We start from the raw sequence: 12768 nt of genomic DNA on the forward strand, positions 1-12768 counted from the left end.
TTATTGATGCAAGCTATTATGATTCACAACAGCATCATAAGTTGGGTAATCTTTTTTTTTTTCATGCCTATATAAGCATTACATCTGTGTAAGGCTGCTTATCCTTTTATAACCTACAACAAGTCAGGATTATATAAGCAAGACTAAGCATGAATGCAAACTAATATCTTTCACTTTGTTTAATAAAACAACCGAATGGGCAGTCAGCCAAGAAATTAGGAAATTAGATCGAAAATGTAATAAAACCTGAAAGTGGCCACGATATTAGAAAACGATGTTCTCAACAAAGCACCAAACTACAATAATAATTCCCAGAACACCTATACAATATGCTAGCAGGGAGCGCTCTTTGTAGACAAAAAACGACAGACTTGGAACAATGAGAACAAGGAAGTTAGATCTTTATTTCAGATATATGGTTCAGGGGATAACATCACAGCAAGGAAAAAAAAAGGAAAAAGTAGAACTAACAAATATGTAAAGTCTCCTTTAAAAAGAAATAGGGAAAAGAGAATGATCTATGAAATGCTTGAGTAAAAGAGCAGGAAGAAGGATAAAATCAAAGGGTTGGGAAAAATCATCTACTTTACAAAGAGAATAAAATATATGTGATATGTTAGTAAAATGTTGCAAAGGGCAAAAAAACCTAAGAACAGTGGACATGTAAGGATTTTCTTAACTGGTTTTTGTTGCAAAATTATGATTCATTATGGTATTGTTTATCAGAACCAAAATTAAAAAGGTTGAGTATTGTTGTATACTTCTTTGAACCTTTGTTGGAGTTTATGCAAGCCTTCAATGGTGAGACTCCTCATAGTGTCCCCAAATTCAACATATGATGGAATTACATTGAATGTAAACCCACCTCTGATACAGGTAACAAACAACACCTTAGAGCAAAAAGTAAAGCATCAGCATTAAGTTGCATTGGATGCTTAATGTACTTTAGTTACTATATATGCATTATTTACTATCCAAACCAATGATAGATATCAAATTTGTCAAATAGGCATGAAACATTCCTCTACAAGTTACTACAAATGAGAAACACACTTTGCCACTACTTTTTGGCAATGTATTCTTTTTGACCAAAAAAAACAAGAGTTGTTTTGCATAAAATGAAGCACTGAAGGAGTAAATTTTACAATTGTTGAGATGGTGGAACTCTCAGATCAGATACAAATCATGTTGAAGGCTTTAAATTGAGTAAATCCAAGGAATTTGTATCTAGTTATTTTCAAAGTTATCAAGCAGCTTGGTCCATAAAGTTTCATGCATTTATAGCAAGATCGAGACCAGAAGTTCACATGAACACCTAGATAGAAAAATTGGAACATACTAGACTATGGAGTGGATCAACTTCTCGAGAGATTAGTTGTTGCAATGCCAAAATTACAAAGGATGCAGCAAGTATTGGATCTATGGAATAATGGGGCTTTGCAGCACGCCCACCAACTCCTATTTTCGCTTCAAAGAAGCTTACAACAACTAACAATGGCCCTGAAACCAATGCTATGCTTCTTGTGGGAATTGTGCAATCAATGTGCATTCCAAATATTGCTTCAACACCATCCCTTATCATTTGAGACGCATCAGCACTTGTCTCTTCTGCAGGTTGAAAAAGTAGTCTGACAGTTCCCTTCAATGGCATATAAAAGAGAAATCATTCCACTTAAAGTAAGTTTTAAAATTTAAAGGATAAAGTCCAAATTTATCACTGTACTTAAGGAAATGGATCAAATTTACCACTCATTTTTTAACAAATTGCAATTTTATCATTGTACTTGCTAATTTGGTTCAAAATAGTCAAATTAAGAATATTTTGTAGAGTATTCCTTTATTCTCTAAGGGAATATTTTTTCACCATTAATTTTTAACTATTCTTTAACCAAATTACAAAGCATAATGATGAAATTGCACTCATTCAAAAATGAGTGGTAAATTTGATCCATCACCCAAAGTAGAGTGATATATTTGAACCTTATCCCAAACTTTAACAAATAGAACTTGTATTATATACCCTTTTGTAAATAGACAAAATTAAACAAATTCTTTTATACTTCCTGCCTCTAATCTAAAGTGTAGTTCAGGAAGCTAGACAAGTATCATTAAGCCGCATGTGATGCTTGTAAAGAATCACCCAAACCTACCTTCAATTAATGGTTATCTTCCTGGCCGCCGGTAATTTCCCATTTTTGGGATGCCAATCTATACCCAATGAGTTAAGCTTTTCTTTTTAATCATGAAAAGATAACTAATTCAACTACACATCCAGCCAGTAGAGATTAACAGTTATGAAGATTGGAAATCAAAGCGAACCTTAAGGCTATTTTTGCGTTGATTAAGCAACTTGGCAGCACCAAGGAGCATGGTAGTGTATGCATCGTACCCACATGCATGCATTTTGCCATCTATTTTGCCCTTATGCTCCCATTCCACGAGCTCCTATAGAATCATTAACGCAACAAAAGAAATACATTTGTGATGATCACATGAATATGGTAAAAAGAAGAAAAGGGTTGCTAATTTTAGGATCACCTGAATGGGAAGAGCGTCCATGTCAGCTTGAAGAGCAACAACGGGTTTAGAACCAGAGCCAATATGGGCGACAATACCGGTCCTGGCAACCGGAAGGGACACCAAGTTGATCGAGTTGTTTGCGGATAAGAGCACTGGTGTTGAATTCTTGGGAGCGGAGTTCGGGGTTTTCATGGATTTGACTCTTGATGGAAACTAACCAATCTTTCTCTTGCTGGGCTGAACTCAAGAGTTTATCTCCGTAATCTTGGTCATGTCTGCCATGTTTTGCCGAGAGGTAAGTAACGGAGAAAAGCATAGAGAGCAAAACATGGCAGATCAAAGTTAGTGACCCATCTTAGTTGTCGGTTGTAGCCTTTGCACACTCATTAGTCATTAAATGAAAAAATCGAACAAATGTTATTTCAAATTATCGTTCATTTTGACAGAAAAAAATCTTTTAAATTTGACTTTTGTTTAAATTTCATTCAGAGGTGGTGGCGCAGTTGGCTAGCGCGTAGGTCTCATAGCTGAAAGAGTGATCCTGAGGTCGAGAGTTCGAGCCTCACTCACGCCATATCTAGTTTTGGTTTCCTCTCTACAGACAAAATGCAGTTTGGATTATGATTATGCTTTTATAGTTAATTACCAACTATACATACATATACATCCACATACAACTGCTACTAAGCGATTTTTGCATATTGCTTCACGGAAGCTCTTCCATTGAGCGTACTGATGATCGATTGACCCTTCGATTTCTCTACAAAGGTTCTTGCGTATATGACCGTTTGTAGGTCATTCTGATGATTGATAATCATATACATATATATATATATATATATAGAGAGAGAGAGAGACAGACAGACAGACAGATGCCATGAATATTGCACTAAATAGATATATTAGTCATACACAAATGTTAGTACTCAAACAAAATCATTGCCGCAGCCCTAACTACTGCAGGGCCTCAAAGTGAAGTGAGTCAACTGTACACAAGGAAATAAGGAGCTTCAAATTACAAGACATTCAATGAGCTAACCAAAATTATAAACAAGATTGACATCACAGCTACCCGAAAAATAACAGCAAATCGTTTATGTGAGCTACGAGCTGAAAACTTCTTTAAGCAACGAGATTGAATCTCTTTGCAAACTGAAACAATGCTCTTTGACCTCAAAACACTGTTTTTGCTTGACCCAGAAAGGGATATTTCCTGGGGTTCATCCATGGTGCCACCAACAGTGATATCCTCTTCCACAACTTTTACCTCCTGCAAAAGACAACTTAATAAGATCCAATCTATATCTTGATGTGGTAGTGTTTTTATACAAGCATCAGTTACAAACTTCTCACCTCTTTAAAAACTGGTTTTGAATTATCTTCTTTCTCTTCACTACTCCAGTCATTCATGGCATTGCCACAGTAAAGTGGGCCAACTTGAAATTGACACTGCAGACGTATTCTTCTCGGTGCATTACCCTGTTTCATAGAGTTCTCAGTGTCCAGTTGACTTCGAGCAGTGCGAGATCTAATCCTGATTCCAGTGATAGCATTATCAACATTACAAGTTGTATTGCTCAATTCTCCATTACTATTCAACACATTAAAGAATGGCCCTGTGCCAGAAAAGTTAACGTCCTGCTTGGGGTTTAGAATTGTGCAATCTTGTGCAGTTGCTTTAATCTCTAAAGGAGCCCCTCCTCTGTTGGCAGTTTCTGTCCCCAGCTGTTTCAAAGGAAAATTCTTGTTTATAGAAATGAAATTTACATTTTTAAGGAAAAAATGGACCTAATGCCTGAAGATGCAAATATGAAAATCAGTTATGTACATATAAATGCATTGGCACATGCACATCATACCATGATCATGAGAGCATCATGAGCAATAACATTTGAATGCATCTTGACGAACTACAATGCTCAATGAGAAAACTAACAAAAGTATATGATAAACAATGTGTAACCAGCTAGCTTCTACTCACCAGAACTTGGGCCACTTCGGCATCTGATTCGCTACCTGATCCATCCTTACCAATGGCCATGGCCCTAGGGGTCTCACTTTCAATAGTTGAATTCTTCTGACTGCCAGAGTCATCACTGCAGCATTCATCTGGATTTTTTAGGATATCATTTAAGAAGTCAGAAATATCAGCATCATTTTCATTTGTGCCATGCTCAATCACCACCCCACTGAAACTGTTCCCAACATGATTAAACATCCAAGGTGCCTGCTCTGCTTCAATCTGTGAGTGCAATGGAGAAAAGAGTTTGCAGTACAGTGAATCCGGCATGGGATCATAAAACTGGTTCAGGGCTTCTACAATTGGATCCACCTGAAATTGAACAACATAAGTACTACAGCAATGATTGCAAAATATAAATTCAAATCCAGTTTCTTTTTCTCACCTCTGCAGGTGCTATATCTGCCACTTGACCTGTTACACCATAAGCTTTATAATCATTGCTGTTGCACTCTAATATGGGTGCAACTGCATTAAAAATCACTTCATTTGGCAAACCCACAGGATAAGTTTCACTACTCACGGGAAGTTTCTCAGCTTCCCCTTCCACCACAGGAGAGTCTTGAGGCACTACTAACTCAGACTCCATGTCTTCCGCAGAAGCCAATAGAGCAGGATCAACTTCATCACCATTTATATCTTCAATGGTCTCATCGTCTTTCTTGAATAGACGACAAATTACAAAGGCATTCTGCAAACGTAGAAAGCGGAAACAATGAATATGAGAAAAACTATAATCAAATGATCAATACTAGTAAATCAAGCAACTACTTCAACACATCATCACAATTGACCCACCGATCATATACATAAACCCTAGCAATTGTGTACAAACACATAACCATCAAACAACTTAATAAACAGAAATTGATGCAAAAGGACTCCCATAACTAATCTTGTACTAAAACATTTACCATATCAAAGAATTCACGATGTCAACTAATTTCCCCGATCGATATGACAAAATTGACCTTCATTTTCCATGATCATGATAACAAGGTCAAACTAAACAGAAACTGAAATTCAAACAAAACACAAGTAAGAAAAGAAAGGAGGAACCTGTCCGGGCTTGGTGCCATCAAGTTCATCAAGGGTAGTACGGTACTCGTGCATAACCCAGTTGGTTCGCTTTCCTCTAGGAGCCCGGCCGGTGTAAAAGACCAGAGTTTTCTTCATGCCGATCAAGCTGGACCCAGACTTAATCTTGCGATCCTTCCCCGTAGCCTTCCAGTAACCAGCCTCGGTAGCCCTGTTGAGCCTGTTGCCGTTGGGGTACTTTCGGTCGAGTGGGCAAAAGAAAAACCACTCCGGGTCACGAGTCGCTATAGCGGACAAATCAGGCAAATCCCACGGCTCCCATTTACAAACATCGATTTCACGAATGACTCCAACCTCATCAGTTCTATTCCCGTTTATCTTCGACCGTAAGTAAAAATCGATCAATTCCTCGTCGGTTGGTCGGAACCGGAATCCGACTGGGAGTGAATTCAGTGACAGAGCAGCCATGCTAAAATCTCGTTCAAACCTTCAAAAAAAAAAAGGATAGTCTGGGAGATTTTTAGAAGAAAAAAAAAAAAGGATAACCCTAAAAATGATGGAAAGGAAAAAAGGGAGAGGAGCAAGAGAAGATTCAAAGGGGGATTTGTAAATGGAAGAGTTGGTTAAGAAGAGTTTAAAGGGAAAGGAGGGTGGCCCATAGCTTTCCTTTGTGGCTTCCAAGGATATGAAGGTTAGGAAGGAACTCCGAAAGTCATCGCCATTTATTTTCAATTTACCCGCGTTCCAGTCGGATATTCCGCGTAGGATTTGTACGCCCCTTCCCTGCTAGTGCTGTGCGTTTACCGTTGTGCCATTTTCCAACCCCATATTTCCTTTTCTGTCCTCGTTGTTGCTACTTGCTAGTGTCCCAAGGGCGTAATTTTCCAGCTGCTCAGGGGCGGATTCGCCGATGCCAAGTGGAGAATTGAGTAAGCCAGCGAACCAGGTTTTGACATGTGGAAGATGTGTCATAATCAAAAGCGTGGGGTCTACATGATTACGTGGCAACATGTGAAGGTACTACGAACTTTACTTTATTTTATTTTTATAGGACCTACTTCCTCCAATTTTGTTTTTAAACGTTAGTTTTCTTAATTCTTTAATGCGGTTGGAGCTTCGAGAAGGATTGACGTGAGTCGTATTCCATAATACATTCTCCACCTGGTTAGGCCCTCTCTATTGTTCTTGTCCTTTTTTTTTTTTATAAATATTATACCCCTATTAGATACTATTATTGTTGCCACTTATTAATTAGAACACAAAGGTGTTAATACGAGTGTACAATTACAAGTTTCTTGCTAAAACTCTATTTATTTCAAACCAAAAAAAAAGGAAGAAAAACAATTTGGATGCAAAGGGTCTATCATCAATAAGCATATTAAAATTTCTGTTCTTTTACTCCCACCTCTGATTTCCCATAAAAAAAAACTCAACACTTTTTGGCTTTTGTCACTAAAACAGAGTCAAGTGTGAACACCCAAAGGTGTTTCGTGGAAGTTGGCACACATTTTGCAGAAAAGCAAAACCCAAAATGTGGGCCCTTTGCTTTCTCATGATTCCATTATATTCTAAACCCCAAGAACCCCAAAAGCTTCAAGTTAACTAATTAACAGACTAATGCAAAGGTTCCCAGCTCAGCGCACTCCAATAATACATACATTGACATTCAAATCTGTTCCAAAGAAAGAGGCTAAGGAATCCCAAAAAAGTTTTAAAACCTTCACAATTGTCTCTGTGCATTAGAGTTTCAATACAATTTTGTCCTTTCTTTTTGGGAAAGACAAAGAGTTAGGATAGGAGCTCATCAAGCACCATTAAGTTTATTTTGCGTTTTGCCTTTTTTGATTTTACTCACTAGAATATAGAAAGGGGAGTATACATTGGATTCTTCATCATCACCTTTCAAATTAAAAAAAAAAAACTAAAAAGGGCTTGGAGTTTGTGTTAATGTTCTCAAATCATCAAATATAATGGATTCCTAGTCAATATGGCTACCTACATGTCCACTTTATCTTTCTTACCTAGTAATATGGAGGTTTCCATGATTACATGCTTCACAATGATAGTCTGGACTACTCTAGATTACTGCCCATGTCATTTGCCAGCTCCAGTAACCAGGAAACTAAGAAGAGAAGACAGCATCCTCGTCAACCTACAAATGTGAATGCCAGTTCTCCATTCTTATATGAAATAACAATTTGCCCTCCCTCAGTCCGGATTTTGGAAACAGAACTCATTAAGAGGCAAAAAAGAAACCCCAAGGTACATAACTGCACAAATGGTAATTGTTACTGCTCTATTCTTCACGACAAAGAAAAATCTGCTTTACATCCATCCTGGTTGCAGTCCATATACAACAATATGTCCTAAAGTGGTGTACTCACTGTACTACAAAAGAGTGATTGCTACCTGCCTAGGTTTAATAATGAAAACTATACATATAAACTTTCGTTCCTTTCTCTTTTCCGTTTCCCTGTTTAATGGGAAATCAGAGGTACAACTGGAGCATAATAAGAGTTAGACATGGCACAGCTTGTCCAATCTGCCAATGGCCAACAGAATGGCCATTGATGGGAAAGCCGTTAAAATTCATGTTGCTGAGACGGTCGGCACAGGAGTCCCCTACTTGATAGTGTGAGAGAGTTGATATTCTTGAGCATGATGAAAAAAGTATTGCAGGAATCATGGAGAATAGTTGCATCACAAAGATTTCAAGCTCTCTCTGAAACACTCCGATGGCTATCTTAAGCATGAACAGCATAAACTGCCCGTGCCTTTGCACTTTCTTCATTTAAGCTTTCATTTCTGTGCACTTACTGAATTTACATCTAAGTCACGTTGCATCTCAGATTTTATCAAGATGTCAACTGGGAACATGGCATTCTTATTGGTGAAAACACCACTGTAAGTCGTGCGTGATCGGAGAGAGAATAATTATCAGGCCACCTTCCTTTTTCCACCTCTGGAGGGAATAGGACTGCGTTCTTCACACTAAAACCAATAGCTTGCTCCTTACCATCCACGGATTCGTTGCTGTCTCTATGTTCTGACCATGTAGGTTTCCAGATTCGCTGCTGCAAAGTCATTATTTCACAGCATTTGCATTAGATATAATAAATCTGCCCAATGGACTTAACGGCAATTTGAGTTAAACCACTGTGTAAAAACACAATTCTAGGAGATAAGCTAACTAGCGGTGGTTGTTTTTCAATACTGGGTACATTATTTATGCAGAGCTCTCTGAATTAAGAATATAATTACAGAGACTCAGAGACATACACATAATTGGCATAAGCAACCTATTTGGTTCATCAGACAGACTATGAAGATCAAATACCCTGGAACACTGACATAATGCCAAAACCCTCAAATTTTTTTACCAATATTATGGAAGCACCAGTGTGCTTTTCATGCAATAAGAGCGAACACCTAAGACAAAGTTCCATAAGAGTTACCTGAAATTCTTTATAATCAACAACACCGTTTCCATCAATGTCTGCTTGAACCCACAAGTCCTTTGTCTCTTCAACACTTAGTCCATGGCGATGACCAGTTATATTAAGCTGTAGAAAGACGGAACATTGGACTATTTTTATCCTCATATAAGCAACAAGATAATGAAATGACCAGAAATAAGTTTAACATCCCAATTTAATGAAAGTTCCATACCTGTCGAAGAGCTTCACAAAAACCTGGGTAGGTAACGTAATCCCCATCATTGTCAGCCTTAAGAAAAGCAAATGCATCATCTTCTGTCAGTGAGGCTTTCCTTAGTTGATTCTGTAAAAGAATATCCACTGTAAGATAAAAGTATTCCTGAAGTCTGTTTTCTTTCCTTGACTAGGTACACTTTTCCTCTAGGATTCATGGAGATAATAAACAAGACACAGAAATCAGGCAGATTTTCTCGTATTCCAGCTTAAAATGAACAACAACCAGGGAGCAATTACTAACTCCACAAAACTCCAATCAAAGAATGAGAAATTTTGAGCAGAAATCAAATTTCACAATATTAAACAGGTCAGGGAAGCACATTAACAAGTTTTCTAGTCACCTTATACTATCTTTCAAGTTGAAAGTTCCTGTAAGTTCAATAAGAGAGTAGAGGATGAAAGCATCCCCTGAACAAGGACATGGTGTCCTGTGTTTAGATTCTCAAGGCATAAAGGTCACTTCTGATCCTTTCTCCCAAAATCAGTGTTCAAATTTCAAAATTGATAAGAGTGATTAGCATTTCAATTAACAGTTGTTTGATAGAGATGATGTATATGAAATAAGTTCTACAAGTGAATAATGATGCCCATTTTAAACTTAGTTACTTTCTTTTTTTGGTCACTGAAAGCTTATAAATCTACAAATAAAAAATAGAATATCACCCTAAACTCTATAGTCATAAGGAAGGTGAACAGGGGGATGGAGAAGGAAATAGAACAACAATGTGAAGCTTCTGACCTTGAACATGCCAAAGACTGCTTCACTCCAACTTGTTTTCAGCAGCTTACGATATCTATTGGGATTGAGAAGCCATATAAAATCCACACCGCATACATTTCCCCGATGATTGAGGTGGCTAACCCACTGTTTTTAAAATATGGAAGATATAAGCGAATTACTAGGCATCTATATTAGCTTTGACTAAAAAGATTTGCAAAAGGAATAGGGACATTAATGTGGTCCTAGTAGGAGCGTAAAGATATTCACCTTATGTGCATCTGCATCGGTGTACTGATGAGCGGTATCATATGACGATTCAAAGCCCTGGGACCTAAGGAACTTGTAAACGTGCCCACGCTTGCTTCCATTCCAGTCACTGTGGGAAATGAGCAAGAAAAGAAACAAATTAGTATTGCTGTACGACGGTAAGATATCAGTATTTAGTCCAAACTAAAAGAAAACAAATTATGTACTCACCCGCAAAGTATAATTGGCAAAGGATTAAGTTTGTATTCCTTCTGATAAGATTCCACATGCTGCAAGATTTTGTAGACCTGCCAAATATACGACAGTTATCAAAATAAGTAAAAAGAATTTAGTGAACAATTTCTGCTTTAATATGAACTGAAGGTTGTTTTTACCTGATGCAATCGTACTATGCACAAACTTGAATCGTGAGGAAAAAGCAAATGGGTATTCACAATTAGGATTTCTTGGCAAGTATCATTGTTTCTGTATTGTGAAGCAGGGGTCGCCAACTCAACATGTAACAACTGCGCAACACGGTCTCCACAGTCATTGAATAGCAATTCCCTGTAGTTAATAACTCTAAAATAGTCCTTATGCACGGCAGTCAACAGACCTGGTGTCTCCAACAGAAACAAGGTTATGTCAGGACAAGAAGGAATCAACAGAATTAGAATGGAAGAAAATGGACTGCTTCATTGCTTAATCTACAAGTAACCATTAAATAATTTCTGTCAACATGCAAGACCAGACCCCACCACATCTTAAAGTTCCTCCCTCACAGAACAAATGAGCAATGCCTGTTAGGGTAGTCCACATAATACAGTGGAATTCCAAATGCCCACAGAGAGTTAAAGACCATTTCAAGAAAAAAGAAAAAGGTTATTAGAAAGCAACCACAACCTGCTTCATTTGTGTAAAAGGCCCATCCCTACACCCAATTCATGAGACTTGTACCTTTCTCAACTTGAAAAAAATGCCCTTTCTTCTTTTCCTTTTTTATTTTTCTCCTTTTCTCTTTAGTTGGGAAAATTTTTGTGTCAACATCATTAGAGACAGAAAGCATAGTGTTCCTAAGATACCACCAAGTATCTTGTCGACCGTTTCGATATATCTAATTGGATTTCGAAGTGGTCATTTTTTTCCCTACCCCCAAACCCACTTTTGCTTGTCCAAATTATCACGTTCTCTAATCCTTGTATGCGTCCACCAGATCTACGTTAGGTGGGAAAAAAAGAAATATGATTGTCACCATCCTAATCAAGGCCCTATACGGTTGGTGACTTGGCTGTGGGTGAATAATGTGCCGGGCGGCCGCGTAGAGAGCCTACTCAATTAAAATTTTAAAAAGATAAAAGAGAATAGAGAGTCAAACGTACCATCACCACGGTTGTTGGTACGTCCAAGCTTGAAATTAAGATAACCAGCATCACCTAGCCTCTTCTCATACATATTAACAAGCTCTTCATTCCCAACCCAGAATTCCTACATCAACAAAATCATGAAAAAGAAAAGGGTTGAAATAAAAGGGATTGCGGATTCATAATCATAACATAATAATATAGACATGGTATGAAATTGAAATGGGAACCTGTAGACAAATAATGGAAGATCTCTCGTATAACAAAGAATCCAATATCCGTTGATTCCTGGCCAACCAATATGCCCTGTAATCGCTTTCACGGCAGTTCTGGTCCTGAATCCATTCATAAACGCAAAACGAAACCAATCAATAAAAAAGGGTAGTCGAATCATTGAAAAAGAAAACAAAAAAGAAAGAAACCTTATGAGAAAGGCGTTTGTAAATGGGAGCGAGGATGTTAAAAGTAGTGCAGGTAATGCAGGGTTGGTGAGGATGATCTCTCATTGAAGAGGCAATCGCATAGCTTCCAATCCTCGATACCCTTCCCTTCGTCTTTGTTCTCCTATCCTTTCTCATATTCGATAAATACGATAAACCAAAAAAACAAATACTAACCAATAAAAAGAAGAAGAAGAAAACAGAGTCCTTTCGGGTTTTAAATATATGAAGTTGAGCGGAGCTAGGTGACGATTGATGTTGGGGAATGTTATTGAAAAAGTACAAATAGAAGAAAAAGGAAATGATACTAGTTATAATAATGGAATAGTAAAAGCGGGTAGCGGCGGTGTCCTTTCCCCTTAGGAAACCAAAGCCACCCAGAAAATGAAACCACCACCACCACCACCACCGCCTTTCCTTGCTCTGCTTTCAACTAAAACAATGCCCGACCTCATATTTACCCCCTTTCTTTTCGTCGTTATCGTTCGTTTATATGACTCTTCTGCTCCTTGCCTTTTATTTATACCGTTGGTTTTAATGCAATAATATTATTCTATATTCCTTATGCTACTAAGTGGGGAGTATCTTTTTTCTTATATATATTTCTACTATATCGTATGTTGCTAAATGCTAATTCGTTCTTGACTTCAAAAATTCCGTTTCACTTTCCAAATCGTGGCTTAAAAGCAACGCGTGCATGCCTTTAGCC

The 12768-nt window shown here is 37.8% G+C and overlaps 2 protein-coding genes and 1 pseudogene across 2 annotated transcripts; all 3 read right to left on the reverse strand.

Moving 5' to 3' along the window:
• LOC18605879 lies at positions 1-2914 on the reverse strand (annotated as a pseudogene).
• On the reverse strand, positions 3394-6275 carry LOC18605880 (NAC domain-containing protein 62). The gene is made up of 5 exons (XM_007039171.2): positions 5600-6275; positions 4926-5231; positions 4502-4852; positions 3874-4245; positions 3394-3790 (listed from the first exon to the last, which is right to left on the reverse strand). Exons 1-5 carry the CDS (start codon positions 6044-6046, stop codon positions 3536-3538), a joined length of 1731 nt encoding a protein of 576 aa, XP_007039233.2. The 5' UTR covers positions 6047-6275; the 3' UTR covers positions 3394-3535.
• On the reverse strand, positions 7797-12583 carry LOC18605881 (uncharacterized calcium-binding protein At1g02270). The gene is made up of 10 exons (XM_007039173.2): positions 12042-12583; positions 11850-11954; positions 11638-11743; positions 10654-10874; positions 10490-10566; positions 10280-10388; positions 10031-10156; positions 9248-9358; positions 9034-9141; positions 7797-8652 (listed from the first exon to the last, which is right to left on the reverse strand). Exons 1-10 carry the CDS (start codon positions 12195-12197, stop codon positions 8434-8436), a joined length of 1338 nt encoding a protein of 445 aa, XP_007039235.1. The 5' UTR covers positions 12198-12583; the 3' UTR covers positions 7797-8433.

The sequence above is a fragment of the Theobroma cacao genome, chromosome 3, assembly GCF_000208745.1.
Source record: "Theobroma cacao cultivar B97-61/B2 chromosome 3, Criollo_cocoa_genome_V2, whole genome shotgun sequence".
NCBI lineage: Eukaryota > Viridiplantae > Streptophyta > Magnoliopsida > Malvales > Malvaceae > Theobroma > Theobroma cacao.